The 25,265-nt window shown below is 36.4% G+C and overlaps 1 protein-coding gene across 26 annotated transcripts in view; it reads left to right on the top strand.

Annotated features, from left to right (window-relative positions):
• VPS13B (vacuolar protein sorting 13 homolog B) overlaps positions 1–25,265 on the top strand; it is an 822,207-nt gene that overhangs the window by 452,655 nt on the left and 344,287 nt on the right. For 17 of the 26 annotated variants that reach the window (XR_013528186.1, XR_013528187.1, XR_013528188.1 and 14 more), the window contains 2 exons: positions 966–1,374; positions 16,315–16,426. Coding sequence is in view for 15 of the 26 variants with exons in the window: in XM_017965662.4 (XP_017821151.4) it covers positions 966–1,374; positions 16,315–16,426 (521 nt within the window). In the remaining 11 variants the exon portion in view is untranslated. Of the gene's footprint in view, positions 1–965; positions 1,375–16,314; positions 16,427–25,265 lie in introns of those variants that run through there. The other 9 variants (XR_614677.6, XR_013528193.1, XR_013528192.1 and 6 more) reach the window with 1 other exon arrangement.

Raw genomic sequence — 25,265 nt, 5'->3', positions numbered from 1 at the left:
AAGGACAAATGTTATATATTGTTATGTTACATTACTGTTTAAATATTCAGTGACTATTTAGTTCAATTATCAAAGCATGGTATCAGTGAGGCTTCTTTTATAAGCTCTGTCTTTATATAAATTAGCCAAATTATTGAAGGAAAAACTCCATTCTTATAAATGTCATATCCTGTCTAGTAAAAGTAATCATCTGCCCTATTCAGATTTGATCTCAAATAAAAATATATAATGTAGTTATTTCAATTTCACCTGAATAAACAACCTGTCTGTGACCTGTGACCCATTCTATGACAGGCTCTTGGTACTCATAATGAAAAACTATCAGGAAATGAAAAGATAAAATCAAGGTATTCTTTTCCAACTTACGATTTTCTGTTTGAGGCAGGGTCTCACTGTCGCCCAGGCTGGAGTACAGTGGTGCAGTCTCAGCTCACTGTAGCCTCTGCTACCCAGGTTCAAGCGATTCTTATGCCTCAGACTCCAGAGCAACTGGGATTACAGGCATGTACTACCACGCCACCATGCCTGACTAATTTTTTGTATTTTTAGTACAAACAGGATTTCATGATGTTGGCCAGGCTGGTCTCAAACTCCTGGCCTCAAGTTATCTGCCCACCTCAGCCTCCCAAAGTGCTGAGATTACAAATGTGAACTGCCACATCCTGATCCCAAATTATTAATGTTACAGAAAAGGCGGAGGTCACAGAAATAGTCTCAAAAAGATTAATTACCTCCTTCAAGATCTAGAACTGGAACTCAGGAGTCCCATCTTTAGTTCAGTCATTCTAACCATCTTAGAAGCTTTTTGCCCTCATCTGCAGAATTGATTAGTCATGTGTCTATTACGAGGTGTAGGGTGAGACCAAGAGGTAAAAATACTCACTGACGTCATTTTCTTCTTTCCAATTTAAAAAAAAAAATGTTTTTAATGAACTATGTATTGTGGTTTCCTTTTTCTGGAACAGACAACTACAAAACTTCTAGATGGCACTCATCAGCAGCATGGATTCCTCTCTCTGACATACACAAAAGCTGTAACAAAAAATGTCCGCCACAAGTTAACATCAAGAAATGAGCGAAGAAGTTTTCATAAGTTATCTGAAGGCTTAATGGATGGCTCTCCTCATTTTCTTCATGAAATTCTTCTTTCAGCACAAGCTTTTGATATTGTTCTTTATTTTCCCTTGCTTAATGCCATTGTAAGTATATTTCAAGCAAAACTACCAAAGACACAAAAAGAGAAAAGAAAATCTCCTGGTCAGCCCATGAGGACCCATACACTGACGTCCCGCAATTTACCTTTGATTTATATCAACACAAGTGTAATCAGAATTTTTGTTCCAAAAACAGAAGAAATGCAGCCAACTGTTGAAGGTATTGTCTTCTGATTTTTTTTCGTCTGTTTTTAAATAATTTTCTTCTAGAGACCTTAGTTTTTTGGGGTTTTTTGTTTCTTTTAAAAAATATGAACAGTTGGTTGTACTTTGCAGTTTCGTATATTTTAGAAGCAATATAGATATTCTATAAATCATTAGGAAGTATATCAGAATATCGTGTGAGTATCTGACTTATTTAATTAGTAGGATAAGAAATATGAGGAGTTTGTTTCTTCAGGGCTTTGCCAGTAAAGCGTATATATACTTTGTATCATCTGTTTTATTGAATTTAAATGTTGGGTTCTGAATATCTAAGATAACTAAATTTTTTTAAAAACAAGGTCAGGCGGCCAGGTGACTTACATCTGTAATCCCAGTACTTTGGGAGGCCAAGGTGGGCAGATCAGGAGGTCAGGAGTTCAAGACCAGCCTGGCCAATGTGGTGAAACCTTGTCTCTACTAAAAATACAAAAATCAGCTGAGCGGTGGTGCATGCCTGTAGTCCCAGCTACATGGAAGACTGAGGCAGAATAATCACTTGAACTCTGAAGGTAGAGGTTGCAGTGAGCCGAGATCATGCTACTGCACTCCAACCTGGGCAACAGCAGGAGACTCCATTTCAAAACAAACAAACAAACAAACAAACAAACAAACAAACAAACAAGGTCAGGCACAGTCACTCATACCTGTAATCCTAACACTTTGAGAAGCCAAGGTAGGATGATCACCTGAGGCTAGGAATTTGCGTCCAGCCTGGGCAACATAGTGAGACCCCATCTGTACAAAAATAAGAAATTAGCCCAACATGGTGCTGCACACCTGTAGCCTCAGCTACTTTGCAGCCTGAGGTAGGAGTATTGCTTGAACCCAGGAGGTTGAGGCTGCAGTGAGCTATAATTGCGCCACTGTACTTTAGCTTAGGTGACAGTGAGACTCTGTCTCTCAAAAAAATAAAATTAATTAATTAAAAACAAAATAATGTTTATAATGATGAAATGTATAAAGTTTCTATGAGAAATATCCACCTGATGACTGAGGGTAAGCAAAAAAAAAAAAAGAGGCAACACATCAAGACTCCTTACTGTGCCTTCGTCAGGCTTCTCAGTGCCTTGTAAAATTCTTCTATGTTTTGAACTGAATTGAATTCATAATCCCACTGCCTCCACCAACAAGACTGATTTTTAAAGTTTTGCTTTTCCCCACGCTATAAAAAGTTATACAACTTGAAGTATTTTGGGTGACATTGTGGCACCATGGTTAATGGTATGGACTTTGAAGTTACACAGACTTTAATTCAAATCCCAATTTTACCAGTTATAAACTGAAATTTTGAGCAAGTTCATCTAAGATTACTATAAAATAGTAATAGTAATACATAACTTCATATTAGGCTGTATTAATAGTTTACTTTGAAATGATAGCAACATGAGACTATCGAATAGTGTCAGACCCATAGTTCTCAATAAATAGGCGTATTTTCATGAGAAGGTTGTGACCTTACTCTAAAAGTAGAATTGTAGATGTCCTACTTTTTACTGCCACTTATGCTTCATTCATCAAAACTTAATCTTATGGCAGTACCCAGCTGCAACAAAGGCTGAGATATAATCTCTAACGTGGTTGGCAGTATGCTGTTAGTCTGTTCCTGCTGCTATAACAAAGTACCTTAGATTGGGTACTTTATAATTAACAAAAATTCATTTCTCACAATGTTAGAGGCTTGAAAGTCCCAGATCAAGGTGTCAGCAGATTCAGTGTCTGGTGAAGACTGCCCTGTGCTTCCAAGATGGCACCTCATTGCTGTGTTCACACACGACAGAAGGGCAAAAACGGACGAACTCCTTCTCTCAAGCCTTCTATTAAGGCTATCTATGAAGAGAGAGCCCTCATAGCCTAACCACCTCCCAAAGTTTCCACTTCTTAATACCCTTACCTTGGGGTATTAAATTTCAACATAATGAATTTTTAAGGTACATTCAAGCTATAGCATATCACCAGCTAATAATTAGGGCCCTGTGAATATGAGAAAGAGAAAAGGAAGGATATTTGAGGGACAGGTAGTAGTGTGCCATAGAAAAAATATTAAAGATCTTTTTTGTCTCGTAGTTATTATGGGGAAGAGGAAGACCTTGAATGGTCGTTAATGATAGATAACAGGAAAAGCATCAGGCATCATTCACTTTCTTCTCAGAGTTTAGTTCTGTTTTTTGTTCTGTTTGCCATAGACAGATGATCTTAATTAGGGCAGGTATTCTGCCTAATAGTATTGTCAACATTTAAAGTTTATGAAATTTTTTTCATTTTTATAATAAAATATTTGTAGAATTTTATAGTCCTTAATTACAAGGTGTCTAGAACTAAATTCTATGTATTATACTTTCAGATTCTTGAAACAAGCCAGTTTCTACTTTTTATGTCTAATTTTTCTTAGACACTATCTTAAAAGTACTTTGAGATGTGAAATTACTGTTCTCTGAATATCCTATATTCTGACAGTAGAATACAGTTGCTTTCATCTGTTCAGATAATTTGTAGAAACTCATAAATGGTAAAGAATGAAGAGTTAGTCTTATTGACCAATTGCAAGTAATAAACAACTTGCTAACCAGAAAAGTAAGAAGGTGTATATTCATTGCAAAGGTAATGACCTTTATGCTTTCTCCTTATTATATAGGAGCATATAATGCAATTTTAAATAATATAATTTACATTAAGGTTACATAGGTTAGAAAACAGAAATCTACTTTTTTTATTGCACTTTACATTCTGGGGTGCATGCACAGAACACGCAGGATTGTTGCATAAGTACATACATGGCAATGTGGTTTGCTGCCTCCATCCCCATCACCTATGTCTGGCATTTCTCTTCATGTTATCCCTCCCCAAATTCCCTACCCCTCACTGTGCTTTACCTATTCCCCTCCAGCAGACCCCTCCTTGTATTCATGTGTTCTCATTGTTCATCACCTGCCTATGAGTGAGAACATGCAGTGTTTGATTTTCTGTTCTTGTGTTAGTTTGCTGAGAATGACGATGTCCAGATTCATCCATGTCCCTACAAAGGACATGAACTCATCATTTTTTATGGCTGCGTATTATAGCATGGTGTATATGTGCCACATTTTTCTTGTCCATTCTATCATCGATGGGCCTTTGGGTTGGTTCCAGGTCTTTACTCTTGTAAACATTGCCGCAGTGAACATACATGTGCATGTGTTATTGTAATAGAATGATTTATAATCCTTTGGATCTACCCAGTAATGGGATTGCTGGGTCAAATGGAATTTCTATTTCTAGATCCTTGAGGAATTGCCACACTGTCTTCCACAATGGTTGAACTAATTTACACTCCCACCAACAGTGTAAAATTGTTCTATTTCTCCACATCCTCTCCAGCATCTTTTGTCTCTAGATTTTTTAATGATCCCCATTCCAACAGGTGTGAGGTGCTATCTAAATATGGTTTTGATTTGCATTTCTCTAATGACCAGTGATGATGAGCATTTCTTTATGTTTGTTGGCCTCATATATGTCTTCTTTTGAAAAATGTCTTTTCATGTTCTTCACCCACTTTTGAATGGATTTTTTTTCTTGTAAATATGTTTTAGTTTTTTGTAGATTCTGGATATTAGGCCTTTGTCCAATGGGTAGATTGCAAAAAATTTCCCATCCTGTTGGTTGCCGGTTCACTCTAATGATTGTTTCTTTTGCTATACAGAAGCTCTGGAGTTTAATTAGGTCCCATTTGTCTATTTGGGCTTTTGTTGCCAATGCTTTTGTTGTTTTAGTAATAAAGTCCTTTCCTATGCCTATGTCCTGAATGGTTATGCTTAGGTTTTCTTCTATGGTTTTTGTGATGTGAGGTCTTAGGTTTAAGTCTTTAATCCATCTGGAGTTAATTTTGGTGTAAGGTGTCAAGAAGGGGTCCAGTTTCTGCTTTCTGCACATGGCTTGCCACTTTTCCCAACACCATTTATTAAACAGGAAATCCTTTCCCCATTGCTTGTTTTTGTCAGGTTTGTCAAAGATCAGATGGTTGTAGATGTGTGGTGTTGCCTCCGAGGACTCTGTTCTGTTCCTTTGGTCTATATCTCTGTTCTGGTACTATACCATGCTGTTTTGATTACTGTAGCCTTGTAGCATAGTTAGAAGTCAGGTAGCGTGATGCCACCAGCTTTGTTCTATTTGCTTCAAATTGTCTTAGCTATGTGGGTTCCCTTTTGGTTCTATATGAAGTTTAAGGTGGTTTTTCCCAGTTCTGTGAAGACGGTCATAGGTAGCTTGATGGGGATAGCGTTGAATCTATGAATTACTTTGGGCAGTATGGCTATTTTCACAATACTGATTTTTCCTAACCATAAGCATGGAATGTTTCTCCATCTGATTGTGTCCTCTCTTATTTTGTTGAGCTGTGGTTTGTAGGTCTCCTTGAAGAGGTCCTTTACATCCTTTGTTAGTTGTATTCCTAGGTATTTTATTCTCTTTGTAGCAATTGTGAATGGCAGTTCACTCTTGATTTGGCTCTAAGTCTGTTATTGGTGTATAGGAATGCTTGTGATTTCTGCACATTGATTTTGTATCCTGAGACTTTGCTGAAGTTGCTTATCAGTTTCAGGAGATTTGGGGCTCAGATGATGGGGCCTTCTAAATATACAATCATGTCATCTGCAAATAGAGACAATTTGACTTCCTCCTTTCCTAATTGAATACCCTTCATTTCTTTTTCTTTCCTGATTGTCCTGGCTAGAACTTCCAATACTGTATTGAATAGGAGTGGTGAGAGAGGGCATCCTTGTCCAGTGCCAAATTTCAAAGGGAATGCTTCCAGTTTTTGCCTATTCAGTATGATATTGACTGTGGGTTTGTCATAAATAGCTTTTATTATTTTGAGATATGTTCCGTCAATACCTAGCTTATTGAGAGTTTTTAGCATAAAGGGTTGTTGAATTTGTCAAAGGCCTTCTCTGCATCAATTGAGATAATCATGTGGTTTTTGTCTTTGGTTATGTTTATGTGGTGGATTACATTTATAGACTTGCGTGTGTTGAACCAGCCTTGCATCCCCAGGATGAAGCCTACTTGATCATGGTGGATAAGCTTTTTGATGTGCTGTTGCAGTCGGTTTGAGAGTATTTTATTGAATATTTTTTCATCTATGTTCATCATGGATATTGGCCTCAAGTTTGTTTTTTTGTTGAGTCTCTGCCGGATTTTGGTATCAGGATGATGTTGGTCTCCTAAAATGATTTGGGAAGGATTCCCTCTTTTTGGATTGTTTGGAATAGTTTTGGAAGAAGTGGTATCAGCTCCTCTTTATATTTCTGGTAGAAGTTGGCTATGAACCCATCTGGACCTGGGCTTTTTTTGGTTGGTAGGCTATTAATTGCTGCCTCAACTTCAGCCCTTGTTATTATTCTATTCAGGGTTTCAACTTCTTCCTGGTTTAAGCTTGGGAGGTTGCAATTGTCCAGGAATTTATCCATTTCTTCCAGGTTTACTGGTTTATGTGCATAGAGTTGTTTGTAGTAATCTTTGATGGTAGTTTGTATTTCTGTGGAATTGGTGGTGATATCCCCTTTATTGTTTTAATTGCATCAATTTGATTCTTCTCCCTTTTCTTTTTTATTAATCTGGCTAGCAGTCTATTTTGTTGATCTTTTACAAAAACCAGCTCCTGGATTTATTGATTTTTTCGAAGGGTTTTTTGTGTCTCTGTCTCTTTCATTTCTGCTCTGATCTTAGTTATTTCTTGTCTTCTGCTGGCTTTTGAGTTTTGTTGATCTTGCTCCTCTAGCTCTTTCCATTTTGATGATAGGGTGTCGATGTTAGATCTTTCCTTGCTTCTCATGTGGGCATTTATTGCTCTACATTTCCCTCTAGACACTGCTTTAAATGTGTCCCAGATATTCTGGCATGTTGTGTCTTCATTTTCGTTGGTTTCAAAGAACATCTTTATTTCTGCCTTCCTTTCATTGTTTATCCAGGTAACATTCAGCAGCCAGTTGTTCAGTTTCCATGAAGTTGTGCAGTTCTGAGTTAGTTTCTGAATTCTGAGTTCTAATTTGATTGCACTGTGGTTTGAGAGACTGTTTGTTATGATTTCCATTCTTTTACATTTGATGAGCAGTGATTTACTTCCAATTATGTGGTCAATTTTAGAGTAGGTGTGATGTGGTGCTGAGAAGAATGTGTACTCTGTGGATTTGGGGTGGAGAGTTCTGTAAATGTCTATTTGGTTTGCTTGGTCGATATCTGAGTTCAAGTTCTGGATATCCTTGTTAATTTTCTGTCTCGTTGATATGTCTAATATTGACAGTGGAGTGTTAAAGTCTCCCACTATTAATGTGTGGGAGTCTGTGTCTCTGTAGGTCATTAAGAACTTGCTTTATGTATCTGGGTGCTCCTGTATTGGGTGCATATATATTTAGGATTGTTAGCTCTTCTTGCTTCATTGATCCTTTTACCATTATGTAATACCCTTCTTTGTCTCTTTTGATCTTCATTGGTTTAAAGTCCATTTTATCAGAGACTAGGATTACAACTCCTACTTTAATCATCTTAAGTGTGTTATTCAGTGGCATTAATTATATTCACAATGATGTGCCACTATTTCCAAATGTATTTGTCACCCCAAACAAAAGCTCTGTATCCATTACGTAATAGCTACCCTCATTCTCTGGTAACTTCTAATCTATTTTCTGTCTCTATGAATTTTCCTTCTCCAGAAATTTCATATAAGAGGAATCATACATGTTTATCCTTTTGTGTCTGGCTTATTTTTCTTAGCATAATGTTTGCAAGGTTCATCCAAGTTACTGCCTGTGAACTTCTTTTCTTTATATAGCTGAATAATACTGTTTTGTATGGCTATATTATATTTTGTTTATTCATTAATCTGTTGGGCATTTGGGTCATTTCCACCTTTTGTTTGGTTAATGTGAGTAATGCTGCTGTGAACACTGGCATGCAACTTTCTGTTGGAGGCCCTGTTTTCAGTTCTTTTGCGGTGTATACCTGAGTGGAATTTTTGGGTTTCATGGTAATTCTATTTGGAATTTTGTTTTTGAGGAACCATCAGACTTGTTCGAAGCCCTTGTAGAGTAAAGAACAATTTGTGGTGTTTTCTGAACAATGCCAAGTTGCAGGTATGGTTTAGTCAAGGAGAAGAGCAAGGGAGCTCACACTTAGCATAGCAGCACCTGTGCACTGAGCATGTGAGCAGCTCTGTGGTGAGGCAGAGGTCTGAAGTTCATTGTTTAACTCTAGCTATTTTCTATTATACTTACCAAAGGTATAGTTCTGTTTCACTGATATATTTATAACAGAAATATTACAAATCAGGATATTTAAGAAAAGGGAGGAAAAAAACAACAGCTTTATTTTCTCCGGGGCTATTTTTATTTGTTTATGTTTTTGTTTTGGGCTTATTGTGTTATAAACATTAGTACTACATATCACACAGGTTTTTTTTGTTTTGTTTTTTGAAGGGAGGAAGGCAGGAACGGAGGAAAGGAGGAAGGGAGGGAGGGGGGAAGGAAGGGAGGGAGGGAGGGAGAAAAGGGAAGGAAGGAAATCAGGCAGTGAGAGAGACATTGCCGACCTGGATCTAGAGGTCTACAAGTTGATTTTTTTTTTTTTTTGAGAGAAGGAAAGAAAAAAAAAGGAGTGAAGGAGAGGAAGAAAGAGGAAGAAAAAGAGGGAGAGAGAATGGAAATGTTGCTTTATTCTAAAAAATAATGGGTATTAATAATGGCCAATCAATATTTCATTTAAACCTATGAGTAGGTGTGATGTGGTATTGACAAGAATGTATATTTTGTGTATTTAAAGTAGAAAGGGGAGTACTAAACACTGGGGTCTATTGGGGGGAAAAGGGGAGGGCCAGTGGGAGGGGGAGGTGGGGAGGGATAGCCTGGGGAGAAATGCCAAATGTGGGTGAAGGGAAAAAGAAAAGCAAAGCACACTGCCATGTGTGTACCTATGCAAAAAAAAAAAAGAAAATAGGCAGCTGAAAAAGCACATGAAAGATGTTCAATATTATAAGTCATTAGGAAAATGTAAATCAAAACCACAATAAGATACCACCTCATACTCACTAGAATGGCTAGAATCAAAAACAGAGAATAACAAGTATTAATGACAATGTGAAGAAATTGGAACCCTCTTAGAATTCTTAGAACTTAGAATTACCATATGACTCAGCAATTCCACTTCTATTTGTATGCCCAAACAACCTGAAAACAGGGATTCAAACAGATACTTGTACACTGATGTTCATTGCTACATTTTTCGCAATACCCAAAAGGTGAAAACAACTGAAATGTCTGTCAATATATACTTACAATGGAATATTTTTCAGCCCTAAGATGTAATGAAGCTTTAACATATGTTACAATATGGATTGAACATGGAAAACATTATGCTAAGTGAAATAAGCCGGCAATAAAAGGATGAATATTAAAAAAAAAATAAAGTGGAGAGCTCTATAAATATTTATTGTTTACTGGTTCCAGATCTGAGTTCGAGTCCTTGATATCCTTATTAATTTTCTGTCTCATTGAGTCTAAGTCTCTATGTATCTGGGTGTTAGGATCATTAGCTCTTACTGTTGCATTGATCCTTTTACCACTATATCTTTGTTGCTTTAAAATCTATTTTATCAGATACGAGAATTGCAACTCCTGCTTATTTATTTATTTATTTATTTATTTATTTATTTATTTTTGCTCTCCATTTAGTTGGTAAATCTTTCTCCATCCCTTTGTTTTGAGTCTTTGTGTATACTTGCATGTGAAATGGGTCTGGATGTAGCATACCATTGGGTTTTGGCTGTATCTTTTGATTGGTGGATTTAGTCAATTGAAATTTAGGGTTACTGCCATTTGATGTTAACTGGCTGTTTTATCCATTCGTTGATGTAAATTCTTCTTTATGTTGATGCTCTTTACTTTTTGGTATATTTGTAGAAAGGCTAATACTGGTTGTTTCTTTCTATGTGTAATGCTTCTTTCAGAAGCTCTTGTAAAGCAGCCCTGGTGGTAATAAAATCTCTGAGTACTTGCTTGTTCATAAAAGATTTTATTTTTCCTTCAGTTGTGAAGCTTAGTTTGGCTGGACATGAAATTCTGGGCTGAAAGTTCTTTTCTTTAAGGATGTTGAATATTGGCCCCCACTCTCTTCTGGCTTGTAGGGTTTCTGCTGAGAGATCCGCTGTAAGTCTGATGGGCTTCCCTTTGTGGGTAACCTGACCTTTCTCTCTGGCTGCCCTTAGTATTTTCTCCTTCGTTTCAACCCTGGTGAATCTAACGATTATGTGCCTTGGGGTTGCTCTTCTTGAGGAATATCTTTGTGGTGTTCTCTGTATTATCTGGGGTTGAATCTTGTCCTGCTTTGCTAGTTTAGGAAAATTTTCCTGAATAATATCCTGAAGAATATTTTCCAGCTTGGATTCATTCTCTCCGATTCAGGTACACCTATCAAACATAAATTAGGTCTTTTCACGTAGTCCCACATTTCTTGGAGACTTTGCTCATTCCTTTTTAATCCTTTTTTCTCTAATCTTGTCTTCTTGTTTTATTTCATTAAGTTGGTCTTCGACCTCTGATATCCTTTCTTCTGCTTGACCAATTCGAGTGTTTAAACCTGTGCATACTTCTCGGAGTTCCCGTATTGTATTCTTCAGTTCCATTAATTCACTTATATTCCTCTCTAAGTTGTCTATTCTCATTAGGATTTCGTTAAACCTTTTTTCAAAGTTCTTAGTTTCTTTACATTGGGCTACAATGTGTTCTTTTAACTCACAGAAGTTTCTTATTATCCATTCCCTGAAGCCTTATTCTGTTAATGGGATGCGCTTGTTCTCCATCAAGCCTTGTTCCCTTGTTGATGAGGAACTGTGATCCTCTTTAGAGGGAGAGGCATTCTGATTTTGAGTAATCTCAGCCTTTTTATGCTGGTTTCTTCCCATCCTTGTAAATTTATTCACCTGTCATCTTTGTAATTACCAACTTTCAAATTAGATCTCTGAGTGGACGTTCAAGTTGTTAATTCCCAGGGCCGAAATATGAGCAACCCACTGCGCCAGCCAAAACAGCGGCGTTAAGACTGATGGTGCTTTTCTGCCCAGGAATCTCCAGTCTGGCTTCCTTCTTGAGTCCGTAATAGGTGACTCTGCCTTCCCAGAGCTCCAAACATTTACTCTGCACCAAGAGCTGCCGCGCTGAGGTGCTGGCAAAACTGCTGCACCAGCGACAAGAGTTGCGCTGGCGACCCGTGGGGCTCCTCCACTGGGAATCTTCTGCTTCGTGAGTGACAAAAATTTGTCTGAACATGTGGCATCCTCTTGTTCTCTGCGCTTTCACTGGGAGCTGCAATCCTGAGATGTTAGCGATCAGCCATCTTGGATTGTTCTCCATATCACACAGTTTTATTGTTTCCCATTGAGTTGCTTCAACTAGGAAAATCCCCAATTAATTATAATTGCAGAACTATTTCCAGACTTCTGCCATTTTATTTTTAAAGCTGCTTCTGCTGCTTCTTCATATGCTTCTGCTGCAGCCACCTCCTCCTCTTCCTCCTCCTCCTCCTCCTCCTCCTCTTCCTCCTCCTCCTCCTCCTCCTCCTCCTCCTCCTCCTCCTCCTCCTCCTCCTCTTTCTTCCTCTTCTTCTGCTGCTGCTCCTTCCTTTTTTGGTGGTGACTATGGCGGGTTTTTAACATATAATTTCAGAATTCAGGTACTTCTTAAGGTCACTTTTAATAAGAGTATATGAGATGGGGGAATGTTGGTATAGTTGTCTTTGGAAAATATAATTTGTTTTATTTTTCTGTGGACTTTTAAGTGTAATCTTTTGCTAATATGCATACTCTTAGCCACAAACAACTTTTTAGCGGCATTTTTTTGTGGCCTGGGTATGTGTATCTGTAGAATAAATTACCAGCAAAAGATTGCTAAATCAAAGGATTCCATACCTTTAAAATATTAAGAGATGTCTAATTACCTTCCTAAATGGCTATTTCTTACTCTAACAGATGTTTATGTTTAGTCTTTTGTAGGTCTCATGAGTGAAAAGTACACTACTTTTTCAGGAGTTGCTTATCTTTTCCTAATTACTTGATACTTTTTTGTGTATTAATTCTTTTGTCTGGCATATATGTTGCTCATATCTTTACTTTTTTGTGTTCTGCCTTTGCATCTGTATCTTAACTTATAACTCTACTGGCATCTCTATTTGAGGTGCTACAAGTAGCCAGACTATGTGCCTAAGCTAAGAATACAAGTACAAAAATGCATGCCATATTTTCAGATTTTGACACATTATGTTAAACTTTTTTTGATATTTTACCTTTCTTCATTGCTACTCTTAATTTAAATGATCATAAATTACCCGTGAAAAGGTCAGAGAAAAATTTTTTATTGAGGTAAAATTCATATAATCAAATTCACCATTTTAAATTATAAATTCTTACATTTTATTTTATATCAGAGATTGGATCTATTCATTTAATACATGTTAAGAGCTATAATGTGACTGAAAATCATGATTGAATGAAGGAGCAATTTCATAAGAAATAAATATCGTTAATGACTCTTGTAAGTTGGAGTCATGAGTATAGTATTCATTTTATTCTGGAAAACCTTTACAAGGAAGTTTGAATAGGTGATTAGCATATTAATTAAATTATAAATGTAGTCCAGTCATGGTGGCTCATGCCTGTAATCCCCGCACTTTGGGAGGCCAAGGTGGGCAGATGGCTTGAGCCCAAGGGTTTGAGTTGAGTATATGTAAGTTGTTTTGATGAGCCTGAAAGAACTACATCTTGCTACATCATGCTTTTCAGCAGAAACTTTATTATAAAAATATTACAGAGAAATCTGTACCTGTCATAGAGTAATCTGTGTCAAAGATGATGGTAAATTAAATGCAACTAAACTTCTATTAATATGCATAATGGTCATTTGTTACCCATTTATTGAAACTTTTGTCTTCAACTGCCAGTATGGGAATAACTAATTAAAACCTTTTGTTGAAAGCTGTCACAACAGTTTTGGCTTTATAAAAGCATAACATTACACAGTGGGAATTTCAAATACTCTTGAGACTTCAGATGTTTTACTAAATTGAGTTTTTATTGAGAATCTTAAAGGAAAGCTGAAATCTCCAGGACACTTTTATTTCACGTTGGAATTAAAACTTTGTTGTAAGCAACAGTCTTACCTGACAATTGTGTGAAAACTCTGGTCTTTATTCAAGCTTTTGATTACTGATACAAACTCTTGATTTCAGAGTTGTTTATAGCCTTTTCGTATGCCATACACATATGTACATTTATGCATCTGTACACACACATATACCACTCTCTTGCCCCAAGAATAGATAAAATCTTTCATACTTATAATTCATGCTACATTAATGTCAGACTCTTTAATCATATCTAAAATTCAATTAATGATCAGAAAAAATACATAAATATTCTAATATTTTATTTAGAAAAGTGATATTGAAAGTCTGGTTTTCAACCTGGATATTGTTTGCGTCATGTGCAGTTACTGTCAGGATTCTAAATCTGCAGTGTTTGACTTCCAGCGTAATCTTTTTATTTCACAGTAGAGAACTTTAAAAAATCTAGTCTGTCTAGAATGAGTAGTTCCTCATGAGGCTGAATTTTAAAAAAACAGAGTTAAAGCAAAGAAGGAAGGTATTCATTTTCATGTTGAAAATATTTCTAAAAGGAACATTTCCTCATATGGGCCAACTATTAAATACAGGTGAAATAAGCCAAAAAAAGAGAAGTTGATTTTTTTTTTGACAATAAAGTAACTGAAGAAATGACTCAAGGCACTTTGATGTGTACATACATATTTTTATTATTTTTTTCTTACATCTCTGATATATTTTGATAAACTGAATACTTTCTCTAATAAAATTATTTTAATGTAGTTTATAAATGATCTGCATTAAGTGCTCTTTTTTTATTATAACTTCATAGTCAGTATAATCTACTGAGAACGATTTTGGCTCTAACAGAAACAGAATTCTGTTCTTGGATCTGGCTTTGTATGTAGCACCAAGTACGTCATTTCTCCTCCATATGTACCTCATTTACTGCAATGTTTCTATTACATTTCAGACTTTCATATGGTGGGTAGTATCTGTAGCCTGGAAGAACAGTTAGCAAATACACGAATTGCACTTTTGTGGTATGGTCTATTCTTCAGGCTTACTATTTATTAGTTTAATTGATGCCTGCTGCTTAATCAGAGGTTTTACCCACATGGAACTATTTGATAAGCTTGGCATAAAATGCAAGATCTGTAAAATGTAAACAATGTTCATAGTATAAGGACCTATACTCAAGCCAAACCTCTAAGTCATTTGAAAATAGTGCAGCTGCATGAGAAGTAGTTTTCTGTTTGATCTTTTACTATGGACCTGTAAAAGTACTGTCTTTACTGTGGCATCCATATGCTAATATTTGTTATGATAGTTTATCTCCTTTTTCTCCTTTTGCTCTCCCTTATCCCACCTTCCTACTATTTTGCCTTCCCCTGCTCCCTTCATGGTTATCTCATTCTGGTTCCTTCTTGCTCTCACTGAATATCTTATGCATCTTACTATTTTCTGATTTTCTTAATTGTGACTTTCTTTTCTTGGACTAATCTGAGTCAGACCATACTAAGTATACTGAAACAATATTCCAAAAATATATTGAAACATACTGAAAATAATATACTAGAAATACAGCTGGAAATAATCTTGTAGCTTTTGCATTCTTTGGGCACCACAGTTTGGGAAATATGGATTGTATGCCTTTGTAGACAGGTTCTGTTCAGGAATTTTCTTAGGTCTTGAAGCCAGTCATTTTCTGTTCTATTTTTGGCAGATGATAGTTCCTTGAGAGAAATTATAAGTTTTAATGTATGTTTACTTCAAGACCTCAAAAGTTGTATATTGTTAACATTTTTAAAACAGTGTTTATACAGCTACTATTGTAGAATCATCTGTTGGAGAATAGAGAGTAAAATGTAACGAATGGGGCCATTAATACCCCTATTCATCCCAAATAGTCATTAGAAAAGATGTTGAATTTGCTGGTAAGTTGTGGAAAAAATGCTGAACTTTAGCACTAAATGAGAGCATATAGTTAAATATCATTTCATTCAGTACAAAGAGAAGAATTAGAACTGATAAATCCTTTTACATTTTTTTGTTTTCTGGGATGATTTGTTATAGTTTTAGATGTCATTAGGAGGTAGAACTTTTAAATGGGTGTGGGTTCCAATTTCTGAAGCAATTTTACAGAAGTTGTTAAAATTAAAAAGTATCTAGAATAACAGGTTGATATGTTCTTCCATGTTTGCCATCTTCCGCATTGCAGCTGTCATATTTCTTTTGGATTTTCTGACATTTTAGAGCTTGAAGTGATATACTGTGTGTGTGTGTGTGTGTGTGTGTGTGTGTGTGTGTGTGTATTGTGTTTAATTATTTAGTATGTAAATTTAAATGGCTTTGGGAATTTTTCACTGACTTTGTAATACCCTTCAATATATTTATAGACAACAATGAAGTATTAAGAACCCAAAGTTGAAAATCATTTAGAAGAAAGATGCGGATTGTGAAATTAGATAAACATTTGGCCTTAATATTACTTATGTATATATTTAATCTCATAACTCTTAATGTTGGGAGTGGAGTTGTTTGTTTCTTTATTGCTGTTTTAATTGTGTATTTTAACAGAAAACCACTTAATGGGTATGAACCAAGTTAAGAACAGCATCAAAGATTTCTATTTTAAACATAATTTTTTTCATTTTACTTTTTCTCATGTATTGATCTTATCTTAATGTATCTGTATTCCATTCCCTCAAAGATTTCTCTTTATGCATGAAGTTATGTACAGATTCACAGTGTATTCATGAATATCCTTCTTTTGATACAGTTAATCAGGCAGCAAAAGAAGATACCGTGGTTTTGAAGATTGGCTCTGTTGCCATGGCTCCCCAGGCTGACAATCCCCTTGGCAGATCTGTCCTTAGGAAAGATATTTATCAGTAAGTTATATTTTCTTATGTCCAATCTTGCAACAATTTTCATCCTGCTAAGATGTACAGTGATCATCAATAACTTACTTAGTGTGGCCTGTGGAAATATTTCTCATTCAAGATCTTTTGATATTTAAAACCAGATTTTCCTGATTTTCTTCAGTTGTGGGTTTTTTAATTCATTCAGACAAATCAAGTATTTCTGTGAAGTGTTGATGAATAACAGAATGTAAGTACTAAGTCACCATAAAACTGAAGAAGCATAGTTTGGAAAATTTTAGCAGATGTCAAATTTGACCAAATCTCTAATCACATAAGAAAATGAGGTCGTCTGTAGAACCACCACATCCTACTGTAGTCATGTTGTATCAAAGTGAAACATTTTATTAATTTAAGTGTAAGCCATTATTTGAAATGTAGGAATGTGGATGTCATATGGATCAAAGCTGTAAAGAAAAGCAAACTTCTAAAGAGAAATTTCACAGTAAACACTTTCTGTGAAAATGCTATGCTCTGGATTTTGTCACTGAGTATTTGCAAACCACACCAAGCATATATGGACAACTAAACTGGTGAACATATGTAATCAACATGATAAAAATAATATATGATTCATACTGAAGTTGGCACTGCTGCCAGACAGAAAAGTACAGTTGCAAATAATACCAAGTGAGAAAAGTCACAGAAATACAGATGAACAAGTGTCTTTTTCTTCTCGCTGGTCTGTTTTTCAGATGTTATAGTCTTACTCTTTTAAAAAATAAATTCCAGCTGCTCTCCAGTAAGTGTTACTGCTAGGAAAAGATTCTAATTTTGGTGATACATTTACCGTCTAGAGGGTGATAACTATTTTTACTTTAAACAGATCTAGGAACCTTTGGTATTTGAGTTATATTCTTTTCTTTTGTCTTATGTATGTATGATCTCTTTCTTGTATTATTTTTTTAGGGATCTAATAGTATTCAGCCCTTAAGTAAGTTTTTGTGTAGCTAGCTTATGAATAATCTTCGGATTTCAGAGCTGAAAGAGGCTTTAGGAATTGTCTAACTCAACTTCCTTACTTTACAGATTAGGAAACTGCATAGCCAAAAGAATACTTTAGTTGTCTTTGGTGAAACTAATAGAGCCAAGATTACAACTCATATCTTCTGACTCCTGTAGGATCTAGAGAAATGATTATAATAGAAAATAAATTCTAGATGAAAATACTTTAATTTTCTAACATTGGAATATTCTTCCAGGTGTCTTTATCTTTCCTCCTTCAAAAGTAAGTGGTCCTAAAATACAGACCTACTTTACTTTTGGCAGAAGAAACATACTTTATATTAAGAGATCTTATCACCATCTGTAAAGTGAACCACTGAGATAATTCCTTTCCTCTGTATTGTTTCCACATTGTGACTTTTACTTGAGTTGTATTTTCAGTTGCTGGGAACAGTTGTGTGAAATTCTTATTTTTAGGGTTTCCTTCTGTCTCTCTTGCAACTTCTTTTCAGTCATTTTTACTGGTCTTCCTCTTAATCTCTTTGATATTAGTATTTCTTAGGGCCTTCCCTTTATTCCTTTTTGGCCCAACTCTTCTTGGATGGGGCTATCTGGTCTTTTCGCTCAGGACAACTTGAATTCCAAGCATGTAGAGTAACTTTGGGGTGGCCCTGTAGATGAAGGTTAGCAATATGTGTTAGAGTGTCAAGCATAAAATTCTAGATTCCGGGCTAGGCGTGGTGGCTCACGCCTTTAATCCCAGCGCTTTGGGAGGCCGAGGCAGGCAGGTTGTGAGGTCAGGATATCGAGACCGTCCTGGCCATGGTGAAACCCTGTCTCTACTAAAATACAAACAATTAGCTGGGCATGATGGTGTGCGCCTATAGTCCCAGCTACTCAGGAGGATGAGGCAAGGGGAATCGCTTGAATCCAGGAGATGGAGGTTGCAGTGAGCCGAGATCATGCCACTGCACTGTAGCCTGGTGAAAGAGCAAGATTCCATCTCAAAAAAAAAAAAAAAAAATTCTAGTTGCTGGATGACAAACTCCACCTAATTATTTTTCCTTGAAAGCGCACATTCAAAAGTCACTTCTAAATAAACAAACTAACAAAAAGTATTCATATAAGAGTTTATAAAAAAATGTTTCAAGATCTCAGTGAAATGCTGTATCATCAATATAAAAAGAGTAACAGCAGAATTAGAAACCACTTTTGACTGAAATATTCAGAGTGGGAGTGGTACAGTTAGAATACAAATATATCCACAAAGCAAAAGACCCTGCATACTAGCGCTGATTTTATTATTCCCATGATTTCGTTAACCATAAAATCTCAGTGAACTAGATGCAAAAGTCCACCTATTACATGATTCTATTTCTATGAAATGTCCAGAACAGACAAACTCAGAGAGACAGAAAGTATATTAGTAGTTGCCAGGGCTTGAGGGGAAGTGATGCTAACTAGGATGGAGATCATTTTGGGGTGATGAAAATGTTCTTGAATTAGATAGTAGTGATGGTTGCACAACTGTGTGAATATACTGAGAACTACTGAGTTGTATATAGTAGTCCCCCTTATCCAAGATTTTATTTTCTGTGGTTTCAGGTCAACTATGGTCCAAAAATAGGTGAGTACAGTACAATAAAATACTTTGAGAAAGAGATCACATTTGTATAACTTATTACTATATATTATTATAATCTATTTTATTATTATTTATATTGTTAATCTCTTTACTGTGCCTAATTTATAAATTTAAATTTGTACAGTGTGCTGTTATCTCCAGTTCCAGGCATGCACTGGGAGTCCTCAGTGTATCCCCTGCTGAGAAGTAGGATAAATCCTACTACTGTATTTCAAAAGGGTGAATTTTCTAGAATGTCATTTTATGTTTCAATTTTAAAAATCTCAATGAAAGAGAATGTTAGGCAAGCCTGAATTATTTTACTAGTTAGGTGATAATTTGACTTTTTTACTGCTAAATGGATTAGCATTCATAATCTCCAAAACTTTTTTTTTTTTTTTGGCTAGGAAATTTAAAGGCTTTAGTTTGTGTGACCGTTTGTGTTATGTCATTCTTTTTGAATCTCTACAAATTTTATTTTTTTATTCTCTCGTAAAAGGTAACTTGCCTCATTTTGTGATCCAGAATACAGTGTTCCCAAAAATGTTTTCTGAGAGATAGAAGCCTCATGTAATATTAAAGGTTGCTCAAATAAGTTTGGGAAATGCTTGGTAGTCCAGAATTAAAATACTGTTTCAGCCTGGCTTCTCAGAGCTCTTAAAAGACTATATGCACCATGAATTCCTAAAAGGAAACAAGACAAGGATGTCCACTTTTAACACTCCTATTCTGCATTTTATTAGAGGATATTGCCAGAGTAATTAAGAAAATGAGATAAAAGTCTTCTGGATTGTAAAGAAGAAATAAATTTATGTCTTTTTATAAATGACATGATCTTATAAATAAAAAGTCCTAAGGAATCCACTGAAAAACTGTTGGGCAAGCAAGCAAGCTTAACCAAGTTGCAGGCTACGACAAGATCAATGTATAAAAATGCATGAAACATATAAAATAAAATATGTAAAAATGTATAAAAATCAATTAGCAATGAACAATCAAAAAACGAAATTAAAATCACAATTCCAGTTATAATACCATTAAAAAGAATACAACACTTATGAATAAATTTGTCAAAAAGGTGCAAAATTTACACTCTGAAAACTACAAAACTTACTTGAAAGAAATTTTAAATGACTTAAATACATGAAATACATACCATGTTTGTATTTCAGAAGACTTAGTTTCGTTAGATAGCAGTACTCCTCAAATTTGCCTACAGATTCCACACAATTCCCATCAGAAGTTCAACTCTCTTTGTGAGAATTTGCAAGCTGATTCTAAAATATATATGAAATTCTGAGGGACCCATAATAGCCAAAATAATCTTGAAAAAGAGGTATGAATTTGGAGAACTCATAATATTTATTTCAAAACTTAAGCAATGGGAATCAAAATAGTGACACACTGACAGAAGGATATAGATCAGTGAAAAGAATTGAGCATTCAAGTAAACTGTCACATTTATTATCAGTTTTTTAAATAATGATGTCAGGGTAAGTCAGTGGTGAAGAAAAACCTTTTCAACAAATGGTACTTAGACTACTGGATATCCACATGAAGTTCAACCCCTACCTCACATCACACACAAAAATTAACTCAAAATGGATCATAGACTGTAATGTAGTGCTGAAATCTTGAAACTGGAGAACAATTAGGAGTAAATCTCTGTGACCTTGAATTATGTAATGGTTATCTTGACTATGACATCAAAAGCAGAAGGGTTAAAAGAAACACTAGATAAATTGGACTTTATCAAAATTAAACACTTTTGTATTACAAAGGACTCTGTCAAGAAAATGAAATCATAAGAATGCAATAAAATATTTACAAATAAATCACATATCTGATAAGGGACCTGTGTCCAGAATATGTAAAGAACTCTTACAACTCAAAAATAAAATGAAAACCTAATTTAAAATAGGCAAAGGATTTGAGTAGATATATATCCAAGTTATAAAAATGACCAATAAACACATATAAAGATGTTCAACCCTATTAGTCATTAGGGAACTGGAAGTTAAAACCACACTTGTTAGGATGGCGATAATAAAAAAGATATCAAATGTGGAGATATTGGAATTATAGAGGATATATAGAAAACCCAAGTTGTTTTTCCCACTCTCACACGTTCAATAGAGCACCCATCCTAATGCTTCTGACACTGGATGTGTGAGGGTTGTTTCCCTACATACAAAGCAGACGCTTAGCAGGGTTTTCCATGATTTAGTTCACCATAATTGAATTCAACTTGGATACTGCCTACTTCAGATTGTGTACGATCCCCCAGATTAAGGGCTCAGTCTCACAACACTACCCTCTTCCCACTTCATAGTTCACTTGCAAGCCCCAGGTTGTGACTGTGCTTCTGATGGACTGGCTATACACCAGGATTTCTAAGATTCCCTTCTCAGGTCTGATTAATTTGCTAGAGTAACCCTCAGAACTCCGGGAAACCGTTTGCTTACCTTTGTCCACTTATTATATTACAAAAGATACAGATGAACAGCCAAATGGAGGAGATACACAGAGCCCTCCAGGTACCTCCATGTGTTCAGCAATTCAGAAGCTCATCCAAATGCTGTCCTTTTGGGGTTTTATGAAGGCTTCATTATTTAGACATGATTGATTATATCATTGGCCATTGGTGCTCAACTCATCCTTCAGCTTCTTTCCCCTCCCTGGAGTTTGAGAGGTGGGGCTGAAAGTTCCACATCTTCAATCATGCTTACAGCTTTCTCTTGAACAGCTCTCATTCTGAAGCTATCTACAGGCCCCCAGCCAGTTCCACCTCTCCAATCATGCTTGCAGCTTTCTCTTGAATAGCTGTCATTCTGAAGCTATCTGTGGGCCCCCAGCCAGTCAGTCATCTCATCGGCATGCAAAAGACACTCTTAATCACTCGAGATTCCATGGGTTTTAGGAGCTATATGACGGGAAACTGGGAGGAAGACTAAATCCGTATTTCACAATATCACATGAACTTCCATACGTTTCTGGTGAAAATGTGAAATGATACAGCTGCTATAGAAAATGGTTTGGAAGTTTCTCATAATGTTAAACACAGAGTTACCATATAATGCAGCAATTCCACTCCTAGGTGTATACCTAAGAAAATTGGAAACATATGTCCACACAGAAGCATGCACACAGATGTTTATAGCAGCACTGTTCATAATAGCCAAAAAGTAGAACAACGCAAAGGTCCAACACCTAATGAATGGATAAACAAAATGTGGTATATCCATACGATAGTATGCTATTCTTTCATAGAAAACAGTAAAGTAATGATACATGCTATAACTGAATCAATCTTGGAATCATTATGCACAGTGAAAGAAGCCAGACTCAAAAGACCATATATTATGATTTCATTTCTATGAAATATCCAGAATGGACAAATCTGGAGACAGAAAATAGAATAGTGCTGGCTAGAAACTGGAAGGGAGAGGAGAATGACAACTAATGGGTATGTGATTTCTTTTTGGGGTTAAGAAAATGTTCTGAATTAGAAAGTAGCGATGTAAAGTGAGATGTACAGTAAGTGATGTACAGTGAGCACAATGATAATATATTTTAGGAACCACTGAATTGTACATGTCAGAGGGATAAATTTATGACAAATCAGTTATATCTCAACAAATCTGGGCTGGGCACATTGACTCAGCCTGTAATCCTAGCACCTTGAGAGTTCGAAGTGGCTGGATCACTTGAGGTCAGGACTTAAAGACCAGCATGGGTTGGGCATGGTGGTTTATGCCTGTAATCTCAGCATTTTGGGAGGCCGAGGCAGGTGAATCACAAGGTCAGGAGTTCAAGACCATCCTGGTCAACATAGTGAAACTCCATCTCTACTAAAAAATACAAAAATTAGCTGGGCACAGCGGTGGGTGCCTGTAATCCCAGCTACTCAGGAGGCTGAGGCAGGAGAATTGCTTGAACCTGGGAGGCAGAGGTTGCAGTGAGCTGAGATCCTGTCACTGTGCTATAACCTGGGAGACAGATTGAGACTGTCTCGGGGGAAAAAAAAAACAAAACACCATCACAGCCATGGCCAACATGGCGAAACCCCTTGTCTACTAAAAATATAAAACTTAGCTGGACTTGGTGGCATATACCTGTAATCGCAGCTACTTGGGATGCTGAGGCACTAGAATCACTTGAACCCCAGAGGTGAAGGTTGCTATGAGCCAATATTGCATCACTGCATCCACCCTGGGCAGCAGAGCAAGACTCCGTCTCAAAAAATGAAACAGTGAATTTGATTTTAGGAAAATATCAGGGATTGATGTCACAAAGGGGTCCAAGTGAATTAAATTCCAGAGAGGGAAATGCCCTTCCTAGGTAAGGTCAGGTCCTCTTTTCTACTCTACAAGTATTTTCCTTATCTGGGTATAAGGAGAAGGATTTTGTTGTGGGAAAAAGAAACCAGGGGATGTTTCTCAGTCACAGGGTTAGAGTGACAAATTGGAATCTAGAGTAACCCCAAACACACAGACAGCCCTTCCAGTACTTTTTTTAGAAGGGAATGCTAGCAAGAAGAAAATTCGCTTTTCAAAATTTGACTTTTTTTTTTAACTTTTATTTTAGTTTCAGGGGTATATATGCAGGTTTGTTAAATAGGTTAGTTCTATATCACAGGAGATTGATGTACATATTATTTCTTCACCCAGGTAATAAGCATAGTACTCAACAGGCAGTTTTTCAGTCTTCACCCTCCATCCACAAGTAGGCCCTGCTGTCTATTGTTTCTTTGTTTGTGTCCATGTGGACTCAGTGTTTGGTTCCCACTTATACATGAGAACATGTGATGTTTGGATTTCTGTTCCTGCATTAGTGTGCTTAGGATAATAGCCTATAGCTTTATCCATGTTGCTGCAAAGGACATTATCTTGTTCTTTTTATGACTACATAGTATTCCATGTTGTATATGTACCACATTTACTTTACCAGTCTACTTTTTCTTTTTGTTTTTTATTTTTATTTAAGTTCCGGCATACACGTGCACAATATGCAGGTTTGTTGCTTAGTATACATGTGGCCATGGTGGTTTGCTGCACCTGTCAATCGATCATCTAGGTTTTAATCCCCACATGCTTTAGGTATTTGTCCTAATGCTCTCCCTCCCCTTGTCCACCATCCCCTGACAGGCCCCAGTGTGTGATGTTCCCCTCCCTGTGTCCATGTGTTCTCATTGTTCAACTCCCACTATGAATGAGAACATATCATGTTTGTTTTTCTGTTCATGTGTTAGTTTGCTGAGGATGATGGTTTCCAGCTTCATCCATCTCCCAGCAAAGGACATGAATTCTTTTTATGGCTGCATAGTATTCCATCGTGTATATATGCCACATTTTCTTTATTCAATATATCATTGATGGTCATTTGGGTTGGTTCCAAGTCTTTGCTATTGTAAATAGTGCTACAGTAAACATACATGTGCATGTGTCTTTATGATAGAATGATTTCTAACTCTTTGGGTATATACCCAGTAGTGGGATTTCTGAGTCAAATGGTATTTCTGGATTTAGATTCTTGAGGAATCACCACCCTGTCTTCCATAATGGTTGAACTAATTTACACTCCCACCAACGATGTAAAAGTGTTCCTGTTTCTCCACAGCCTCACCAGCATCTATTGTTTCCTTTTTTTTTGGACAGAGTCTTGCTCTATTATCCAGGCTGGAGTATAGTGGTACAATCTCGGCTCACTGCAACTTCTGCATCCTGGGTTCAAGAGATTCTCCTGCCTAAGCCTCCCATGTAGCTGGAATTACAGATGCAGGCTACCAGGCCCAACTGATTCTGGCATTTTTAAGTAGAGGAGGGGTTTCACCGTGTTGGCCAGGCTGGTCTTGAAATCCCAACTTCAGATGATCTGCCTGCCTCGGCCTCCCAAAGTGCTGGGATTATAGTCTTCAGCCACTGCGCCTGGCCTGTTCCCTTAATGATCACCATTCTAACTGGTGGGAGATGGTATCTCATTGTGGTTTTGATTTGTATTTCTCTAATGACCAGTGATTATGAGCTTTTTTTCCCATATGTTTTTGGCCACATAAATGTCTTCTTTTGAGAAATGTCTTTTCATATCCTTCCCACTTTTTGATGGGATTGTTTTTTCTTGTAAATTTGTTAAATTCCTTGTACATTCTGGATATTAGACCTTTGTCAAATGGATAGATTGCAAAAATTTTCTCCCATTCTGTAGGTTGCCTGTTTACTCTGATGGTAGTTTCTTCTGCTG

The sequence above is a fragment of the Callithrix jacchus genome, chromosome 16, assembly GCF_049354715.1.
Source record: "Callithrix jacchus isolate 240 chromosome 16, calJac240_pri, whole genome shotgun sequence".
NCBI lineage: Eukaryota > Metazoa > Chordata > Mammalia > Primates > Cebidae > Callithrix > Callithrix jacchus.
Note: the sequence above shows the minus strand (reverse complement) of the source record. Positions and strands in the feature narration are given on the sequence as shown.